This window comes from Oculina patagonica, chromosome 10 (genome assembly GCF_052425735.1).
Source record: "Oculina patagonica isolate OP01 chromosome 10, crgOcupat, whole genome shotgun sequence".
NCBI classification, from domain to species: Eukaryota; Metazoa; Cnidaria; class Anthozoa; order Scleractinia; family Oculinidae; genus Oculina; species Oculina patagonica.
Window position 1 is genome coordinate 16,416,891 of NC_135767.1, and position 22,089 is coordinate 16,438,979.

The window sequence follows — 22,089 nt, forward strand, 5'->3', positions numbered from 1 at the left end:
TCAGGGTAGAGTAAAGTTTAAGTGATGGTGTAAGGATTTAGGCATGGGATTGCTTAGAGCTGTGGTTAAGACTAGCGATTCCAAGGTGCTTGGGGTAGAGCTCGCAGTCTGGGTAAGGGATTTCCTCACAAAATCTCTAAAACTGTTAAGGAAACATGGTGAAGAGATAGAAAACCACTTACAACAGTTAATTTAACACAAAAATAATGGTCGATGATCCAACTTTAATATATAGTTAAAATAATTAGCTCTTGTGTTCGCCAAAATAAATTTCATTCACGGAATGTAAGAATCTAAACTGAATAAAAACAAATTGTATAATAAGAATAACTTGAACCTTTCTCTTAAAAAGTAGTTGGTCTTGTTTACCCATGATCTTAAAAAAAGTAAAGTATAGGTATAGGTTAAAAGTATAGGTTCAATATAGTTCTTAAGGAAATCAGAATTGGAGTGAAGACTGTTCATGTAATAGTACAATTAATGGCGGCTTAGGTAATATGAAGTAAGTCATAACAGTAAAAGTAAATTAGTAGCGGAAAGTTAAAAATGTATAGGCCAGGTTGGTAAAAGTGAAATACTTGGAGATGTCATTAAAGGTTTCTTTCAGGAAGGAAGCATTCTAAACAAAAAAAAGAAGTAAAATAATGTATTAGAAAACAGTCAGGTAAATTTCTCACGGCATGTTTGCCTCATATTTTTAAGTGCTCTTAAATAACACTTAAAAGTGTTATTTAAGAGCACTTAAAATGTTTAAATGTGCGTTTGGCTTGTGAGTGCTGTTGGGAATCAAAGTTTTAGAAAGAAGGATTTCAATTAAAAAGCAGTATAGGCACCGGTAAGACCGGCTTTTTACAGGAGAATCTCACTAATTCTAGTTGGAATAAACTAGCTTAGAATAAATAAACTGCCAGTGATGTTGTATTCAATTTTTTGTTGAGTGGCGCAGTGATTTCGAATATAAATAAAGATTGTCAAATTTGCTATACTTGGCTAAGATAAAAAAAATGAAACGGTCAAACTGGTTATATCAACAAAAGTAAAGATAAAACATCACATCACCCACAGTTTAATAAAATCCGCCATATTTTATTCATGAGTCTATGATGTCATTAATGCAAGTGTTATGTATCCACTCGCAAAAACAGCCCAGACGGTTGATACTATACTACTCTCAAATGAACAATGGATTAAGCATGTAATTACGTTTTGGACTCTTATCTGTCATCCCTGATCAAAAACAAAACGAAACCGAGCACATTAAATTTTGGGTGGCTGCTAAATAGAAGAAAACACAATAGAAAACGGTCATCAGGACAACTTAAAGGTGGCCATAGTCGGGTAGGTTTTTTTTTTAATAATAGGGTTTTAAATTAATTTTAGGACTTAACCAACTGCCAACTGACAGGTTAATAAGGGATGGCAACTTAATAGGTGGCAAATTAATAAAGGTGTTTGATATTTAAAAATAAAAAATAAATAAAGTGAGGAATAGTGTAGACACCAAGTCACATACCTTCAATTCAATTATTGTATTCTCGGCAATTTCCAATTCACTGTCATGAAAAAGGAGACACAGTTAGAAATGAGTGGTGAAAAAATTATGACACTATTTTGAGGCAAAGAGTTTGCAGTGTAACAATTAAGTTTGTACATTAAAACAACTTGTCCCACAATTTAATGGAGGCAAGCGTGGCCGAGTGGTGTGGGGCGCTGGTGTTGTAATCCGGAGGTCCCCGGTTCAAGACCTGCCCTTGCCACTAGCTGGATTTGTTTCTTGGTTGTCCCGAGTTCAAATCCTCGATCACGCTTTGTATAAAGCCAACTGGTCTGACTCCTGCCAGATGGGATTTTTAACCTTATTATGTTCATTTAAAAATATTTGTTTCCTCTGTTTCAGTGGAATGCCTGTAAACTAGCTATCTCGAAGCTAAGTGCATGACCACTATAAACACCATTTATTATTATTATTTATTATTTTTTAATAAAGATACAAAACAGGAGCACAAAATACTACACAGCACGAAGCTGTGAAATTGAAAAAGGCCAAACGTTTTATGTCGCTGCCCCACACACGTTCTTCTACTACAGCCTCCATTTGTATGTTAATTCGAACCGTCACCTTGTCGTGTACAATAAACAGAAAGCTGGTTACATCACGATCGTCATTAAATTAAGCGTTTAATAAACGGTTGGTAGAAGTGAAAATCAATAAATGCTTAAGAAAAACAGTAAGTATCACGGAGATTGAATGCCAATTGAAAATTCCATGAAGGTTTTGATATGAATTATAAATCTATTGATAGTCTCCTGGCCTTGCTAAAACGTACTTTACAAGACCTGACAGTTGTTAGAACGTGGTCCGATTTTACACTGGTAGAAAGGAAGTGGCCTAAGATCTGACTTGAAACCTACAAGATTTCTCGTGACTTTTTCCCTTTAGTTGGCTAATACTACAGTATTAACATACCTTCTGACGGCTTCGTTTTCACTGTTAGCGATCTGATGGAATTAATAAAAATTTCATATTAAATGTAAGCTTTAATTTGCTTTTATGTTTTTATTAAAAATCAACATTACATTGTAGGATAGTATCAAGTATAGCACAGTGTATCGACTCTGGATTTCTTCTCATTAAAAACCAAAAAATTTCCTGACATTTCACTTGCCTCAAAACAATTTTCACTGATGTGTCATTAAATGAAATAATTATCAAATGAGTCAACTCCAATTTTAACATTTGCCTCAGCTTTGTCTGCAGACCATTATAATTCTTCTCTTCATTTCCGATCTCCACGTTTTTCACAGGAGTTTGGACGCAACATTTTGATAAAGATTCCGTTTACAAATGTACAATATTTTACTTTGGTGCATGCGCATAAGCCAAAATTTGGACTTAAGAAAGGTCAATCCAAGCTCTATCAGATTCTTATCATGAAATTCCTCTGACGTGCTAATTGATGACGTCACAAGAGGTTCAATGATTGCACCTCCGAATAGCGCCTAAAATGCGCGTTTAGGAGTGAAAGGGTTAATAGGTACCTGCGTTTAATCGAGAAAATACGGTATATACTAAAACTTGGGACAGCGTTTCTGGAGTGCGCTGCTGATTGGCTTTTCAAACTACGAATATCCTTTTTTTTTCCTTTTCACCCCTGAGCAACATGAACCAGAAAATCCATCACAGCAGGAATAAATTAGTCTACACCATCCTTTCGTGTTTAAGCATAAGACTATAGTACACCTTTTGGAAAGAAATGCTGCCAAAAGAGAAGAACACTGCAGAAATTAAATTTGCTTGCAGTAAATTTATGAACTTCACTACTTTTTTGTTTTGTTTGAAACGGTCAGGATTGGCTAAACTAAGTTCCTTTAATTTCTCAAGCTAGAGTAAACTCAATTGAACACTGGAGGCCAGTTCTTCATTTTGTGTTTTCAAGTTGGAAATAACGTGAGAACACAAAATGAAGAACTGGCTTGCAGTAACTTTATGAACTACACTATTTTTTTTGCTTGAAACGGTCAAGATAGGTTAAAATAAGTACCTTTAATTTCTCAAGCCATAGTAAACTCACTTGAACATTGGAGGCCAGTTCTTCATTTTGTGTTGTTAAGTTGGAAATAACCTGCTCCTAATCAGGAAACGAAGAACAGAAACAAGAGCAATTTCCATTTAAGGGCCTAGAGTACACCACCACTGCAACATTTAATTCACCACTTTTTAATTATATACGTTAATGAAAAGAGGCACTTTGAAAATATTGGTCTTGGCCAAGAACAGAACAGAATGACCCCAGCCAGGGCTAAGATCTAAACCTATTTGTCTGTTTTCTAGGCTGTTAACCATTAGGCCATCACACCCTTAACATTATGTAACTTGAACAAATTGCTATTCACCATCATAATGTCTCGTCGAGCCAGTAGGCGCATATGGCCATAGAGGGGTGCTATTAACCATCTCAATGTTGATGATAGGAGAAAATGATCACACTAATTGTTTACCTAGATATTTTGCTCTTGAAGAGAACTAAGTTCTTTAAACCTCTTTTTAATGTCTCCTCTTGGCCAAGAACAGAACAGAATGACCCCAGCCAGGGCTAAGATCTAAACCTATTTGTCTGTTTTCTAGGCTGTTAACCATTAGGCCATCACACCCTTAACATTATGTAACTTGAACAAATTGCTATTCACCATCATAATGTCTCGTCGAGCCAGTAGGCGCATATGGCCATAGAGGGGTGCTATTAACCACCTCAATGTTGATGATAGGAGAAAATGATCACACTAATTGTTTACCTAGATATTTTGCTCTTGAAGAGAACTAAGTTCTTTAAACCTCTTTTTAATGTCTCCTTGGACGAACTGATTTGTTCAATAAGCATTGACTTCTCAGCTTCCAAATCTTAAAAAAAGAGTGACAGTCTTGCCTTGGAAGCTAACCATGCAACAGATCTGACAGGTCAGAGGAGGTGCTATTCAGCATCGTAGTGTATCTTTGCGCCAGTAGGTGCATAAGGCCGTAGAGCGGTGCTATTATTAACCATCTCAATTTTTTTGATAAGAAAAAAAGAATCAAACTAATTATTCACCTTGATATTTTGCTCATGCAGCGCACGTAGTTCTTTCTCCTTGGACAATCTGTTTTGTTCATTGAGCGTTGCCCTCTCAGCTTCCCATGCAAGGTTTTTACTCTGAAAATATTGCAATCAAACAGTTAACACGGAACGCGACTAATCAGCTTAGAATGATTTATGGAAGTGATTAAAGAACGTGTACTCGACAAAAATTTATCACAAAATACAAGTTAAAGGGACACTTTCACTTGTTTCACTTTAAAACCCAAAGAGCCTAAAGACATGGAAACTACGAATAGTGGTCCAATTTTGTAAAAATCACCATGCAAGTGTATTGATGTAATAGACAAGTGACATTATGATATTGTGATACAAATTTGGGTAATTCAGGGTTTTGTTGCATGAAGTGGCTAGAAGCACTATAAACAGTGTGTACGCTTGCTCCAATTTGGTAAAAAATTATCCGTATCTATTTGCTGACACAATTTAGATCTGTACAGCACTTTGTAATTAAAAGTAAGAATAAATAATTAATGATACCTCCAGACAGGATTTTACATCCGTGAGTTGACTGTAAAATAAAGATAACTGCAAATCAGTAATCGCTATGCAGGATGTCCAAACTAGTAAACAAGTGACACTTCCATACAACATCTTTCACTGAGGAAAATCAATTACGTCCAAAGATAAGGAAAACAATCACCACAAAAATAAAGCCTGAACAAACAATCCTCGTTTCACCGTTGACTCAACAACTCTTTACGATAAAATAATTGAAATGTTTTTGTGCTAACATTAGTGCATTATTAAATAAGCAATTAAGATTCAAAAGGACCAAATTATAAGTTAAAATTGATGTTACTGGTAGTACCTCCCAAGAGATTTTTTCTCTTTCTTGGCATTCTGCAAGAAAAGTAAAAAATCGAAGATTGTTATAATTTTATTGTTATGCCGTCCTTTGAATCAAATAGGAAAAAATGTTTTCAAACACAATTGCGAATTGGTGGTAGTTACAGTTAAGTATGCGTCGAGCCTAGTGACCCATCAGGCTGGAGCTTATCCCGGTTTTTGTAGCATGAAACGTGTTAACAAAAAACGGCGATAACTGAACTTGCACAATGTGGCATGCCCCCGCGCAGCTCCAAGGGGAACGCCTAAACATTTCAAAAGCTGTATTTTTTTCTTTTACATAAGGTCAACTCTCTTTTAACGGACCCCTCTATAAGACGGACACCTCTTAAAGATGAGAAAAAGGTTTGGTCTCGTCTCTGCCTCTCTAAGGCACCTCTCTAAAACGGACAGGTGGTACCGGTCCCTACAGCGTCTGTTTTAGAGAAAATTGACTGTAGTTTGGTATAGTTAGACAAACTCTTGTTACGTCCCTCAATTATTTTATCCGGAATAAGGGCTTAGTATTTTCAGCCTTGCTATGTTTCATTCGCTGTACCTTCAGGAACTAGCACCAGGATCACTCATCACTGTTTTGCAGTGATTTGGCGAAAGCTGAAAGAAATATTTCTACCCCCCCCCCCCCCTTGGGGGAGAAATGCACCATGAGGGTAAAGTGTCTTATCCAAAAACACAACAGTGAACCCAGCCAAGGCACTAACCTGGACTACTTGATCCAGATTAACTTAAGGTCCCGGCATCTCCACTCGCCTTAACCCTATTCAGACCGGGAAGGGGCTTTTGAGGCCCACGGTGACTTTGAACTCTTATACCTTTTTTAAGATTCAACCAAACGCTGCCAAACTTTCTGAGTTTTCCTAAAATTTATCTGGCAATAAAATGGTAGGGTTGAATGATGTGTCAGGAACTTGACATCGCCATGGCAACGACATTTTGACAGGCATGTTTTCCCAAATTTGTAATTTTGCGTGTTTCTGTTAATAAAAATTAACTTTAACGGATTTATTTTTACATTTTCACGGTTTTAAAGCACATTTTTATTGATTTTGAGTACTTTGTAGTAATTTTGGGTGGTTTTCTGGCATTTTGGAAAAATTTTGAAATCCAAGATGACGGATCCAAGATGGCGACTGTTTTGACATCATGATGTAATTGTCACGTGATGTGACGTCACCATCCCACGTGACGTATACCAAAAGAAAGATGTTCGGACATACAATATATTTATCTGCGAGTAAGCTATAGAAATTTATGTGTAATTTTAAATTTTGTAATTTTGATACAACTTTTGGCAAAGTTTAAAAAGTTATGTTAGAGCAGTTCAGAGCATAACATTAAATTTTCAAAATAATAACTAATGATAAATTAAAGTAGTTTAACTATCAGTTACCTAAACTGCTAGCCAATTATGCTTAATTATGCCCGTGAGCATGTCAAATTTAAGAGCTGCTCACTTATCACTGAGGGTCAACCATCAGATCCTTAACCGAACTTTCTAATCGCATAATGATAACAAATTAGGTTATAAATAAAAATTCCTTTGGTATGGTTACCTTCAAATCTGTCTCTTTGTGGTAGAGATCGTCTTTTAATTGCCATACTTTGTCACGTAGCTCCTAAACAAAGCAAAAGTTATGTTAAAGGAGCTAATTCACAGACCGGGAGAGGGATACTCCCATATATGAGCTATATAGGTATGTGCCGCTGTGAAGGGTATGGTTTTCAAGCAGTTTAGCCTGGGATAGAAATCAGAGAGTTTTGGTCTAGAAAGTGTAGCATTTGCAGGGAAACTGATTGGTGGTATGACAAATAAAGTCCAGAATAGGAATAAAAACTCAGAAGAGAAAGAGGCTTTCCTAAACGTAAATAAAATCATCGCGGCATCGTTGTTGACAGATGGTTTCCATTAAAACACTCATAGTGATAAAGTTTTAAGAAAAAAGGAAGGACTAAATAGGGTAGGCATTTTTGGTGTCTGGTCTAGTAAAGGGTTGCAAAAACCAGCTGAACATGGTCTGGAATAGCTGCACACCCCCACGCAAAAATATACAGTGTGCCCCCAACCCCCTGGGTCACATGCAACACATTTAGCATTCACAATTTGTCTTAATCGTTATAGTCCAGGAGCAAATGTCGCTAAAAAAAGTTCCGTGGGAATTTCGTGAAGATTTTTGCCGACCAGTGTAAAAGTGTTGTGGAGGGCCTAAGGGACCCGATAAATGTTGTTGGCACTTTTGTAACCCGTGCAGACGGTTTCTATGGGGCGTTTAAACGTGCCCTGTGTGGCTCAGCATGAAAACGAGGCTGAAGTTCTAAATTGCTTCCCGCAAGCTCTAAATTGGTTGAAATATTGCCGTTTTTTGTATTTTAGGACCGAGTTTTCCTAGCCCTTAAAATTGTGAAATAAAAATACTATGTTTGCACTGATTACACTGGTCACAGGTCTTAGGCCTATTGAGACCCGGGGGGAGGGGGCTTTTCACGCCTGCGCTGACTTTGAACGCTTATAACTTTTTCAGGGTTCAACCAAACGCTGCCAAACTTTGCGAGATTATCTAAAATTTATCCGAGGATAATTTCGTAGGATAGATTGTTGTTTCAGGAACTTGACATCACCATGGCAACGGCATTTTGACAGGCATGTTTTTCCAAATTCGTAATTTTCGTGTTTCTGTTAATGAAAATTAACTTTAATGCAAATATTTTTACCTTTTTACGGTTCGTAAGCACAGTTTTATTGATTTTAAGTACTTTGCAGTACTTTTGGGTGATTTTCTTGCGTTTAGGAAAATTTTTGAAATCCAAGATGGCGGATCCAACATGGCGGCTGTTTTGACATTGTGATGTAATTGCAAGTGGTGTGACGTAGTCATCCCACGTGACGTATACAAAAAGTTAGATGTTTGGACATATATACATCTTATTAGCTTTATTGTGATTGCCGAAAGTTATTCTATAAGCTACGTGGTGGTGGTGGTGGGGGGGGGGGGGGGGGGGGGGGGGTTCCCTCGGTCTAAGAAGGTCCAAAAAAAGCCCGGTCTGAAGGGACGAGCTATGTTTTTTTTTTTTTAAAAAAAAAAGCTGCCCTGTATGGCAAGCTTTGAAACAACTGATTACTTCCAATATCAAATTAAGATTTTAAATATTAATTACTTTTGTATATTGTTTAAAACTGTTAAAACCTCGACATGTTAAGTTTCAAATTAACAATAACTGCAGCAACAGAAACCTATTGGGTGTGAACTATAAGAGATCAAAGATGCCCATTATTTTGCAAAATGTCCTAATAGAATGAAGTGCGAGTCTTTCGGCTCTGAATGTGGACAAAGAGGAAAATCAATCATTTATTGAACTTTTGTTTCTTTGGTCTTTCAAAACTAGACTGCTTTTATGTCTACGTAGTGAAAACCGGGTGAAAATAAATGGTAGAAAATAACCGTTGTTATTACTTACAGAAGCCTTGAGGTCTATAGAAATTTTTTCATGGCAATAGGGAAGTGAACAAGAAACCGATATAGGATGGGATACCACTCTCGATCATATCAACCGTTGCATGAAGGTTGCAGGAGGACTTACTGGGATCACTCTAAACCTAAGTGCTAGAGCAAAGTTTTTCCTAAGGCAAAGCAAAAGGCTGGGATGTCTTCAGTGATGCAGCTTTTCATAACGCGAAGACAAGGTTATTGATTGGTTGTAGACCACAATGCGGAACTTTGCTACCCCGTTTAAAGAAAAGAGTAAAGAACTTGAAAATTGTAGTAACCAAAGTGGTCATGATTATGCCTGAAGCAATGAAGAGTGATCTTTGCCATAAAAGTGAGAGAGATAGGGCACTTTGTAAGATCTTTGCTAAAGACAGAATTCACTCGAACATAGTGAACCGCTGGTCCCAGAACAAATAAACGCAAACTTCTTCCTTGGAAAGACAGCGGAAAGGTATCAAAGTATCTTGCAAGGATAAAGTGGTCGAGTTTCTCGACTAATGATAGTATGCAAGAGCCAGACGGGGCAATCTACTGTGGTCCCGAAATCTATGTTTGCACCCGACGGTATGATGCCCCATTGTTCCGCAAAGAGCTCGTTAATGATAATTCTTTACAAGCACGATGGTGAATCGCAGCAGAAAACGAACACGGCTACTCAGAATATCGAAGATGACATAATAAATGTGGACGCGGAGCCTTAACTGCAACTACGAGTCCCTGCTGTTAACGCTATGGTAGAACTGCAGTACCTTGATAGGTCAGACGGTATCAAGGTCTGTTCATAGTCACTGGCACTGGCCAGAACCACCATGTAATTGAACTTGGGTCGACTGCTAGCGCTCTTGGCAGTGCTAAAATTGCAGCTCTACGTGTTGCCTGCGAATACAGCTGCCTCTCATTTACTCCCGCTACTGTAGCGGAAGCGAATGAGAGGCGGCTTTATTTGCAGGCTAACATAACTGGAAGTTTTTTTCCTGATAGTCCTGCGTGCTGAAAAGCCTTCAGAGACACAGACAAGGACGTAATTAATGCTTTGGGATGTCTTGGTACGACGCTGTTCTGTATCCAGAATAGAAGACAGCAATAATAATATAGCAGTATGTTTGCCAGACTTTTTAGCTCAGAACAAGCATCTCGAATCATGATGTTAAAGACCTCATGTGGTAGATGTGCAAAAAGAACAGGCTACCACCTACGCAGGGTGCACTTTATGAAGCAATTCTCTGTACCCAATACCAGAACATCGCTTTTAACAACGACAGAATATGCAGTCCTAAGTTACCACAACCAGACGGTTACGGATGGAAAAAATAGGGAGGAGGAATGGACGACTGTAGCGATGCGTAGAAAGTGCATCCACAAAACTTGCTACAATCTGAGAGGGGGAATGGGAGGGTCTGTAGACATATTACATATATTGAAAAGACGGTTTTTACTAGCGTCACTAGACCATACAAAGCCTTTTAATTTCGTTAAATTGCCCAACGCCGGGATATTCATTGATTCCTATTGACATATCTTGGAAACAGTTTGGCGAGGGGACGGGAGGCACTATGGTTCCAGGTCCGTTCCAGGCTCAATGAACCACAAGAAAATGCCGCCTCGATTTCATGGTCACGTGATCGAGACTATCCATATCAGTTAAGATATTCTTTTGGACATCTCAGTCTATCGAAACTGCTTATAGTTATTCTAAAATACCAATAAATACCACATTTTTGTGAAGTTCATCATTCAGCCTCGTTTTCATGCTAAGCCAAATAGGCGATGTTTTTCAATTCCCCTTCTGAAGGCCTTTGCACGGGTTACAAGTTTGCCAACAACACTTATCGTGTTCCTTAGGTCCCCCTTAACACTTCTAAACTAGTCGGCAAAAATCTTCACGAAAATCCCACGGGAATACCATTGCTCCCAGACTATTATTAGTGACAACCATCTTTGGTTATTTTTTCCCTTATTTTTACTCCTTTGTTGTTTTTCAATGTTAGAAAACTATATTGGCATATTAAAATCTTAAACCCTGAATATCAAAAGCCTCGAATGACAACTGTTTACTGGTGAGTCTATGCATGTAAAAATTAATACTAAACGAGGGACCTGTAATAATACATACACTGTTCTTTTCTTTTACATTACTCAACACTTTCTCCAGCTGTTTTATTTGAGCAGCTTGCTTGTCCTTGTTGCTGAACAAAATAAAAGCATTTTTAATCTTAAGGCTGAATATAGATTTAATATTTACAATCAAGTAATATCCAATAGTTTTTTCCCCATTTTGCCATCCAGCAGAATAAAAATTCCAATTATATCCATAGCATGTTGGAACATGTGACATATAATGAGAGATAAGTAGTGGCGCAGCTTTGAGCGCCGTTAATAATTATATAAACTACACGTTTTTAAAAATTAAATGGAAAACTTATTTGGCGAGCGTAAATAATAATCATCACTGAATAGCATTGCTTGTGATTTGTGTAATTTTCAAGGCTGTTTTAGGGTACGTTTGTTGGAAATTTGCACATGGACTGTGTAGTGTTTATGTGAGAACGACACTGATGTAAAGGGGGGTTTGGGGCGCTTATTTGAGTAATATAAGCGCTTTCCCAAGGAAATACTGACAGCAATTATGTTTAGGTACCTTTTTTAAAGCCATTCAACAGAGTGTGGATATCAAAGAAAAATACCTGGTGGAGTCTTTTCTGGAAGATCTCTTCTCCTGTTGAACTTTTGCCAGCTCGTCCTTGGCTTTCCAGGATTTCTCCCTTAACTCCTAGTTTTATACATGCAAGCACAGCAAAAGGAAAAAAATGCAAGTTCAGTTAGTTTACAAAAGCCGCGTAAACCGCTTCAATCTAAGATTTGTCATTTATAATTCAAGGATTTTGTCAATTCTTTTCAGGGCTTAATTCATAAAGAGGTAATTTTCCACTGCCTTAGTGCAAATAAACGAAAGAAATGTTTTTTTTTTCTTGAACAGTATAGCTTTTATAGAGTTACAGTCAACATGCTTAACGCATAAACGTTTGTCGGCGTAAGGTGAATATTTTTTAACGAGTTTGATTTTCATTTATTCAGCTCATGATTGCAAGGAAACGATCAATTTATGATTAGTGTAATTTTCGATTCTTAAGGCTCACACTATAGGTCAAGATCAAGATCAAAGAGGCAAAAGAGACAAATCTTATCTTAGCTAATAAAAGCTCTCTGAATCTTAAAAATCTAAAAAAAATAAGAATCTAGTTATCTATATAAGTAATGTTTTATTTAGCATGATTTCAAAAGTGGGAAAACCTTCCAGTGCACATGTTGAAAACAAACTTTGAATAAATTCCTTATTGGCTCCTATTCACGACTTTCCTATAATCTGCTTGAAAATGCCTTATACCTACATGTACATGCAATTTAACCAGAGAATTTACCTTTTGCTATTGTGAGAATTAATGTTTCGAGTCACAACTAGGGGCGAGTTTTTGTCTATTTATATGGTATGTGGCTTGTGTAAAAACAGTTTTTATACTGGCTTGTCAATGTTTGTTTAGGGAAATTTCTGATAGTGCATATCCGTATTTAAATCAATAAGTGACATATCAGATGTCTTTTTTTCAATACTAACATATTTGTTTTTTAATACTTTTAATTTGATTTACATTTGTTCAGTTGAAGGTTCAAAGAATCATTTCATTTTTAATCGAGTAACAAAATTAGTGAATGAAATATTTTTTGAATGTTTAAAGTTCTGTGTTTATGCGTCAAGCACGTTGACTGTAATATTATTTGTGAGTAATTTTAATTAAAATAATCCAATTGCTAAATGCAAATACCGGTAGTTACTTACATTGATTTTCTTTTTTTTGCATTTCGATGACTTCCTGCAGTTTCAAGTTTTCTGCTTTTAACTCCTCCAATGTCTTGGAATTCCTGAAATTAATATCATTTATGAACAATCACAACCTTCAACCTTGCAAATAATAATTTTAACATTTTGTTTTTTAAGTCACTCGCAATAGACTGCTCAATTAGGAAGGAGTGGACAGGTTGAAAATCAAAATGGCGGCTGAGGGCCATGTATTTTTACATTGACCATACCCCACAAAGATGAGATTTTCTGAAAGGGTTTTGAAAGTCATTTCTGAGGGGCTAACCCTGTTGACATTCGTTGATCTTCGGAATATTAAGTTGGCTTTTTCTAAAGGGTTTTTGAAAAAACTGGGTTCATTCTGAAGGGGATTACCATGTCAGCTTTGCACTCTCTTGCTGCCAAACCGGCACGCAATGCATGCAGAGGAGATGATTTGGGGCAGAAAATGTGGCTGACATCTTTTGAGATATGTGAAATTATAGTTCAACAAAAATGCATGACCGGGGGAGAAATAAAAGAAACTACATGTACTTACACATCATCGGCCTTCTCAGCGCTTGCCTCCTGGAAAACAAAATTAGAAAAAGAACGATCTCAGTAACCCGTTAAAATCTTTAATTTCAAACTCACGTTTTCTGCCAGCATAATTTGTTAACACTCATAAAACACTTCTGATTCTCGCCGATGCCTGTTGCACTTACAAAACATAGACTAGCTAGTTCATGCAAATTAATGTCAGCTCAGCCTGCTTAGCTGACAAGATTAGAAGGGCCTCAACAGCATATTCTTCATGTAGCAGGAAAATAAAAGTTTGTCGTTTTCCAAAACGCCGACGAATTTTCAGGCTAATTCCTCGGCTAGTTCCCTGGATCCCAGAGGTTTTTCTCGCGCGGTTTCCGGTGTCGGTGGAAAAAATCCTCTGGTACCCAAGGTACTCCGCTAGTCGAATTTTCGTAGTCCGCCATCCTGGTTCCAACAATAGCCGATCAAGTGCTCTCCGGTCCTCTTGTAAACTCGTGTCGTTCCATGTGGACTCTAGACTCAGATTCGCGTGCAGAATCCTGTTTTTTTTTCTTGGTGTACATGATCGTCCATCTTATATTAGCTTAGAAGGGCTATAAGAATCTGGCCCTTGGTTTCTGCCTTTTTTTGTCTATTATTGCGCTTTTATCTGCTTCTTTCATAAAAACTATCGCCGATAGCGTGGAAGTTATTTATCCAGCCAAACTCTAATTTCCCACTTTCTTTCCTTTTTACCTTTGAATTTTTCCTTTTATAGTTTTTCCAAAACAGTGCGGAGCAAGAACGCAAAATCATCATTATAACTGCTTGATCGAAAGCCGGGAACTTTAAAATCAATTAATACCTGGGTTTTTATTTCTGCGTCTCTCTGTTCGCTTGTTCTTTCAGCGTCTACTTTCTCCTTTTTTTCTGTACACGAACAAAAACAAAAGTAAAAATGACAGGTTAAAAACTTTCACAAACTTCGTTTTCCTATAGAGCAGTTTTCAATTGAGTGTCGTAAAACCAAAACCAAAGTAATTACTCCGGCCAATCACAAAGGACACAGACAAACCAGTGAACCAATCAAAACTCGAAGCAAATACATGTAGCCGGCATGAAGCGAGATTTTTAAGCCAATCACTAAGCATAGCAATGCAAAACCAAAGCAAACGCAATTAACTTTCGACACTCAAGTGAAAACCGCTCTATCTCACTGTGATAAACGTGTATTAGAAGGTCAACTATTTTTGCCTTGATATATTACAGGGGAAGAGCAACAGCTAAGCAGAAAATAAAATAAAAAATGAACTAACAGTAATCATGCAATTAATTATACGTCATTTCCTCCGTTGCTACGCAGAGCATCCAGTTGCCAAGATCCCTCGCCGCTTCCGTGGGAAAAATGTTTGCGAGAATTGCTTTGGGTGTGGTGGGTTGCCCCATCCCAAGAAATTAAAACTTAGTTTGCTTTAGTTTGTAAAGCTTTCTTCTACTTTAGCGAATTTCTCTATTAACGCTTTTCAACTTTCCTGCGATATGTAAAAATTTAGCGCGCTTATCTCCTTGTGAAAATATTTCATAAAATAAACTGTTCACGTTTGCGATCAGGGGAACCAGAGTATCTAATCATGCGAAAAACTCTTTCTTTACTAACCTGGTTCGTTTTGATCCATCGTACTTTTAATAGCTCAAACAACACTTGAATTATTTCTCAGCGTCGATTCGACGATCACCTTTAAAGGTTTCTTAATGGCTTTTGCCATTATGACGTAACATGGAACTATTTGCGCGCGATCATTGTCAACCTAGATCCCAGGTTCTCTCCCCTTTTCCTGGCAGAGCTCAGATACACGCTAGCTTACTGCATTGTTTTACAGTTTGAATAAATGGCCGAAAAAATACAAGAAAAAAAATTAACGAGCCATGCGCTGCCATCCCATCCGCATTTACCGTGAGCTGTAATGCCTCCCTATCGCATGGCCGAGAACAAACAGACTCACAGAGAACTGGATTTAGCTAAGTGTACATGGTCCGCAATATAGTAAAAACCCGCGAGTAAGACCGTAACATTTTGAAATGTTAGGTTCCATTAAGAGTTCCAACATACTATACCTTTATAAATTACATTCTGTGGGTCAGTTTCATTGTTTTTGAAAGTCCAATTACTTTGTTATGTGAATAAGTAAACATTGTATGAATGAGTAGGCATTCTTTGTCCTATGAATTAGTTATGGGACATTCAGCCGCTTTCTGTTGAAAATCCACAAATCTAAGTCACTTGAGTATCGAAAGTAATTCGCATTTTCTTTGGTTACGCATTACTTAGCCTGTGCCGCAGACGAAACTAAACCCTTATTACGTCTGCGACGCAGGCAACACATAACTAAGCTTAGTGATTGGTTAAACAATCTCCCGCCACATTCTCGTCCAACAAGAAGTAAAACATAAACCAATCAAACACACTTTGCATGTTTTCCCGTACTTCGCGCCAGTTTAATGTATTTGCTTGGCGTTTTGATTGGTTCACGGATTGTCTGTGCCGTTTGTGATTGGCCAAAGTAGTAACTTTGGTTATGGTTTTTCGACACTCAATTAAAAACTGCTCTAAATTGGTTTGTTTTGGCGCGGTCTCGTGCACGGGAAAACAGTTCTCGAAATTGCTCTGCAGAATCAATTTTTTAGGATTATCATGTTATCTGTGATTACAGACAAAGTAGTTATAAATCTATCAGTTATATCTATACAATATGATAAAAGATAAATAAAGAACGCAAAGAAAGACTAAAAAAACGACAAAATCACATTGTATCGTATCACGGTGATGGCGTGACATAACGCCGGATGTCGGTTTATTCATATTCCTGTTTGATCTCTAAACAAGCTTGATCGTTGCCCTTTTTTGGCGGACATTTTTTACTCGCTTGTGATGAAAATGAATGTCTTTAAATAATTTCATTCGAATCCGGACGCCTAAAGTCCCCCCAAAACCACTTTTCAGCGGAAATCTCCCCCAATACTTCTTTTCATATAGGCAAAGCGGCCTTTCAAAGTTATCTGCAATCACATGACGCAACGCGGGCTATGGTTGTTTACCACCTCTTGCAGACAATTACGTCATTTATTGCAAGAATGATCTTCACGTGCCTTTGGGGCCGAAATATAAGAACGGGTCAAGAACTTTAAGGGTTTGTTTTGAAATTGTATTTTAGAAAAGATTTGTAGGATCTGGTTACGTTGTTTGCGTCGTTGTTTTTCTTGCTTGTGATGTAAATAGCACTTGAATGTCTTTAAAAAGTTTGATTTGATATCCGAACTCCTTAATTCACCTTCAAAACCACTTTTCAGCGAAAATCCCCTTTAATCCTTCTTCTCGCATAAACAAAGCGGCCTTTCAAAGTTACCTGCGATCACATGACGCAGCGTGGGCTATGGTTATTTACCAGTTGCCAATTAATTTTTACACCCTCTTGCAGACAATTACGTCACTTATCTAAAAAAATCTTCACTTGCCTTTAGAGCCGAAATATCAGAAATATGAGAACAGCTCAAGAACTTAAAGAATTTGTCTTGAAATGTTGTAAAGATTTAAATCTGTAGGATCTGTTTACTTTGTTTGCATCTGAATTGAAGACTTCGTTAGCTTTTTACTCAATGAGAATAATGTCTTCGATTGTAACAGCCGTATTCAAAGCCACCATTGGCTTGCTTGTGAATAAAGGAAGAGATAAGGCGGCAGAGAAGCTGAGAGATGGTGATGTCACGGATCAAAAATTCCGTGGCTTGATCGTCCGTGAAATAGACGACATTAAATCGAAGTTGGATGGACCTTTAAGGAAAGATTTGCTCGCAAGTATCAGCTTCTTTGAAGAAGGGATCGAGCTGCTGTACGTAGTGTTTGACAAGGCAAGAACCAGAAGCGAGCACCGTGGCGAGGAAACGGCACAAGCAGCTTGTGCTGAAGCGTTATCTCTCGCCGAAGGATTGCGAAACTTGGAGCTTACTGACCTCGATGAATCAGCTACGAGGGCGCTTTGCAATGCAAAGAAAAGATTCGAAGACGCTCGTAGGGAAGCAACAAGGGCTTTTAAAAATGAAGCTCTTAGTACGACAGACCGCATTCTAGCTATGCAGTATCGGGTGATGGCAACAATACTAGAGACAGTAGACAATCCTGCGGACGGAGTAGCACCGTGTATGGTGTGTATTAAAGAACTTAACTGTCTGTCAGAAGTTCAGAATAGTTTTGATGTTCATCTCAAGAAAGGCATCCAGGAAGTGAAGACTTTGTTTAGTGAAGAAGAACGCAGGAAGATAATCTCCAGTGTCTGTCAAGCGAATCGCGTCGTCTACGATGTCACGCAAGCAGTTGGTGAAGACGAGCCTTTTTGGGTGTGGCCAGCTGTTGATACCGGAGAAGGAAAAGTTGATCCACTACGTGACGGAAGACTTACTGAAGTTCTTTGTAAACAGGGTATGAAGCACTGCTGCGTCACACCATGGTCATTTGGCCAGGGGGGCGAGGAGGAGGACAAGCTGAAGGAGCCGGTCGGTATCGCTACCAATTCCAGCGGAAAATTCATTGTAGCAGACCATGGAAATGGTATACGTAGGGATGGGAACGTAAAGTTCTTCGACAGTCGCGGGAATTTTTTGCATTATTTCAGTCTCCCAAAAGCATATGAAACACAAACAATTATTGACGTAGCCTCAGACACGAACGACAACTTTTATTTACTTGTCAGATTAGATCACCCAGTTGGGAGAAGCTGGCATGAAGTATACGAATTTAACTGTATCGCTGGCGTACATCGCATGTTTACTTTGAAGGAAATGTCCGGAAAGAGATGGATCGGTCTGACAATGGACGACAGCCACAAGGTTTGGATGGCTTGGAGAGCTACTTTCGGAGGTGATGTGATTGATATGATCGAGTCTGATGAACGATGTATTTGCACTTATCATAGAATTGGTGAGGATACATTGAAGCACACATCAGATATCGCCGCTGCTTGTGATGGTCGTGTGATGGTAGTGAACAAGTATGAAGACCGTGGACACTTTAAAATATTTGGTAAAAAAGGCGACCTGCTTAACGAGGTCGAACTCGAACGTTGTTACACCTTTCCAAGAATCGCATTTCATCGTACAAGTGAACATATCGTCGTCGCTGATGTAGAGAAAGGGATAGACCGCCTACACGTGCAAGTATACACCAAAGATGGCGAGTTTGTCCGCAGCACTCAAATCCATGTCGATGGTATTATTTCCAGTTCTCTACAAGGAATCACAGTGACTACTAACGAAAACGTTGCTGCAGTTTTTCAAGTTAATCATAAAGAAAGCAAAGTGCTTGTCGTGTGAATAACATAGCGCCTTGTGATCACTAGGAAAAATTTGTTTTCGCAAAGAAAAAGTGAACAAAAAGGCAATTTGAACTATATTAGAGCAGGAGAGTAGTTTGCATAACAGGTAGCTCAATATTAGACAGACCTTGTTGACATAAACGAAAAACATGCACAGATTTGACAGAAAATCGGTATGTAGATGCAAAAAGCTATTATTGATCTCTTTGTTCAATATTGTCTGAAATGGTTGCAAATCGCCTGACAGTGTTTTTAGGGTATAAAGAGGGTCTGAATGGGGGTGCTTGATTTTTAGTTATCAGTTAAATTTGTGGCGATTTCTCAGTTATCAGTTCAAATTTCAGCCCCTTTCTCAGCTATCAGTAAATTTTTCAGGTCTCAGATCTCAGCTATCAGTTAAAAAACGCGTCATTTCTCAGCTGCCAGATAACATTTTGACCAATCCTCAGCTATCAGTTAACCCCATGCTGACCCTCTATAAAGGCATTGTAAGAGGATGAATTACGGCTGAAAATACTAGATACTAGAAAATTTCAGTGCTCAAATATAAGTATGTTAATCATAATGTTTCGTTGACATAATATTCGCTAAAAAGGTAAAAATATTGTTTACAAGGCTAAAAAAGGGAATATTGCTTCGCTTAGCACTTTTAATGTTGTTCTTCTTAGCTTATGCTATACGTACAGGAACTGTAAATAATATCAGAGGGATTGTGCACTCTATCACTAGGTCTGAAGTACTGTTCATGGCAAAATTGTAATACAAGAATGTTGTACTGTAGAATGTAGACTGATGATACAGTTAACGAATACTTTGTAGGTTTGTCTCTGAGCACATTCAACTCTATCATATCCCATTTAGCTTTATAATCACAGATTGGCTTACATTAGAGTAACTTGTTGGTGGTCATTGTGCTTTGACCATTTAGGGAAAAATCTGTTAGATTTCATTTGTATTTACTAAGAGAGAATCAAATGGGGTTAAGTTTCATCCTAATACTCGTACATAATGTATAGACTGTATATTCTTGTGTACTAAGATTTTGAACTTTTATCCAATTGGTACATTGATCTTTAAAGTTTTTGAAATGAACGTCGACGTCTTTTGGGACGTTTTTAATTTTTAATGCAAAACAAACAATACAATATTAATCAAACAAAATTAGTAATACAATCATACATAAAGTTGTTTATATTACAATGTCAAAGAACATTATAAAGTGAACGTGCTGGACTTTGTGTTGTTTGCATCAATAAAAAAAGACAAAAAAAAAACAATAGATGTTTGCTAGAGTAAAGATACAAATGAAAGGTCTCATAGCCTGACTTATCTAGTGTGTGCGTAACATATTTACTTTAACATTGTCTGGTGCACATGCACCAGTCCTCTCTTCTCCTCTCCTCTCCTCTCCTCTCCTCTCCTCTCCTCTCCTCTCCTCTCCTCTCCTCTCCTCTCCTCTCCTCTCCTCTCCTCTCCTCTCCTCTCCTCTCCTCTCCTCTCCTCTCCTATTCCCTTCTCTTGCCTCACTTTTTCATCTCAACTTGCGATCGCTTCTTTTCTATACGACTCGCCTCAGCAGTACCAGATTAAGACATTAATTTTTTGCTAACAATAGATGTTTGCTAGTGTAAATATAGAAATCAAGGGTTTCGAAGCCTAAGAAACACTACTTCTGTAGTGTGTGCGTAACATACTTACTTTAACATTGTCTGGTGCACATGCACCAGTTATCTTAAGCAAGTTTTTAGCAGTAATATTGTCAATATCGCCTGTATTCACTAGCTTGCAGTTCTGGCTTCCTTTTCCATAGAAAATGTATTTTAAACAGTGTGGATGACGGAAGCAATTATCCAGACACTGAAGCTCAGTCCAAACAGTATGTACTGCGATCTCGTAGCCTGTACAGTTTGATTTCTTCAAGGTCTTATCTTTTTGTAAAGACTCGCAATCCTTAGCCACAACTGCAAAGATTCATATCAAAAAATTAAAAGATGTAAATTTAGAAATTAATTAAATGAAGATTTGTCCCCTTATGGTGTTTTATATGGGAACAGTTAGAGACCATTAAACCTACTATATTATTTATTTATTTTATATATTCCATTTTCTCATGACCTAGACTAGATACGTCATTCTGACGTCATAGAAGGGCGCCCCGAGAACAAAGCTTGAATGCCGTGCCAACACTTAAGCGTTTTTCTTTTCTTTTTATTCCTTTCGTTTTTCATTTTTGCCTCTGAAAACTTGCTCATGTCTGATGTAATTACTAGTTAATTTGCTTATTTGATTATAGCTAGGAGTTTAAGGTTGACTTTCCGCTAAAAAGTTGTTCGTTTTTCGTTCCTGTGAGCTCGATTTGTAAACAAGTCTAAGTTTGGGGCACTATTTAAAAGATATTTATTTTGCAAAAATAAATGGGTTTATGTAGCTTGTTTCGTAAGTCTTTCCCAGCTTCCGGTGTAATCCCTTCCAACCTTGTTTTTCAAACGCTTTTAACAGCTTCCGTTGACGTAATTATTCACAATTTTTGAAAGCCAATATGTTGCCATTGTGCTATCAAAGTTGTCAGTTCTTGCATAAATTATAGCCTATATAATATGTTTTAATTCAAAACTTTTCCTCTGATAAACAAATATTGCAAATGTAGATAAGTTTATCACTGTCGAAGTTTTTTCCGCATTAATGGATAATTCATTCAACTCTGTAATTTGGAAAACACAGCTTAATCGAACTTAAACTTACTTGAACTTAATCCAGCCGAGTTGCCGCAATGCATTTACACAAGAGAAAATTCTGGAAGTCATATTTAGTTTGTTGACATCCCATCTAATTTGACACTGGTTCTCAATTTTATGAAAAATTCGCTGTAAAGGACTTTTTATTTTCACATTTTAGTGCACTCGTGCCAATTGTCTAAAAAACTAAACTTGGGTTTGGAATCAAATGGGCAGAAAGCCTTCATTTTGAGTTCCTCATGTGAGGGAACTCATTTGATTTTGTTCGCCCTGGAGTGATCATTAGGCTGATTCCAAGTGGTCGCATTTCCCCCAAAAAGCTCCAAATTTACATTTTAAGTTTTAAACTGGCACTTTTTGGTGGATCTGGAGTGAAAATAATGTTAAACCTAGGAGTTGGCATTTAAAATTACAAGAGCCAAAAATCACCTTTTGAGTTCCCCATGTGAGGGAACTCATTTGATTCTGTAGGACTTGGAGTGATCATTAGGCTGAACCCACGTGGTCGCATTTCTCCCAAAAGGCCCCAAATGTACTACCCTGGGTACCAGAGGATTTTTTCTCGCGCGCGGTGAATACTTCGGCGGCCAAAGGCCGCGCCGACGGCCGAAGGCCGTTGCCACGATCGAGTGGATACTTCGGCGGCCGAAGGCCGTTGCCACG

The 22,089-nt window shown here is 37.9% G+C and overlaps 2 protein-coding genes across 2 annotated transcripts; one reads left to right on the plus strand and one right to left on the minus strand.

The window, feature by feature from the left end:
* Positions 1–135: 135 nt before the first annotated feature.
* Positions 136–15,091, minus strand: LOC144667299 (uncharacterized). Its single transcript, XM_078528691.1, has 12 exons — positions 15,062–15,091; positions 14,983–15,015; positions 11,650–11,735; positions 11,079–11,151; positions 7,034–7,096; positions 5,443–5,474; positions 5,112–5,142; positions 4,587–4,688; positions 3,573–3,629; positions 2,468–2,499; positions 1,514–1,553; positions 136–619 (listed from the first exon to the last, which is right to left on the minus strand). The coding sequence occupies exons 1-12, from the start codon at positions 15,089–15,091 to the stop codon at positions 527–529; spliced, it is 672 nt and encodes a 223-aa protein (XP_078384817.1). The 3' UTR covers positions 136–526.
* Positions 15,092–16,228: 1,137 nt separating this feature from the next.
* Positions 16,229–19,842, plus strand: LOC144627934 (uncharacterized). Its single transcript, XM_078485957.1, has one exon. It carries the CDS (start codon positions 16,980–16,982, stop codon positions 18,687–18,689), a length of 1,710 nt encoding a protein of 569 aa, XP_078342083.1. The 5' UTR covers positions 16,229–16,979; the 3' UTR covers positions 18,690–19,842.
* Positions 19,843–22,089: the final 2,247 nt, after the last annotated feature.

Coding starts and splice junctions, on each gene's coding strand:
- LOC144627934 (XM_078485957.1), top strand. CDS start 16,980: ATGAGAATAATGTCTTCGATTGTAACAGCCGTATTCAAAGCCACCATT.
- LOC144667299 (XM_078528691.1), bottom strand. CDS start 15,091: ATGGCAAAAGCCATTAAGAAACCTTTAAAG. Junction 7,097..11,078: donor ATGTAAAAGAAAAGAACAGT/GTATGTATTATT, acceptor TGCTTTGTTTAG/GAGCTACGTGACAAAGTATG. Junction 1,554..2,467: donor GAAAACGAAGCCGTCAGAAG/GTATGTTAATAC, acceptor TTTTCATGACAG/TGAATTGGAAATTGCCGAGA.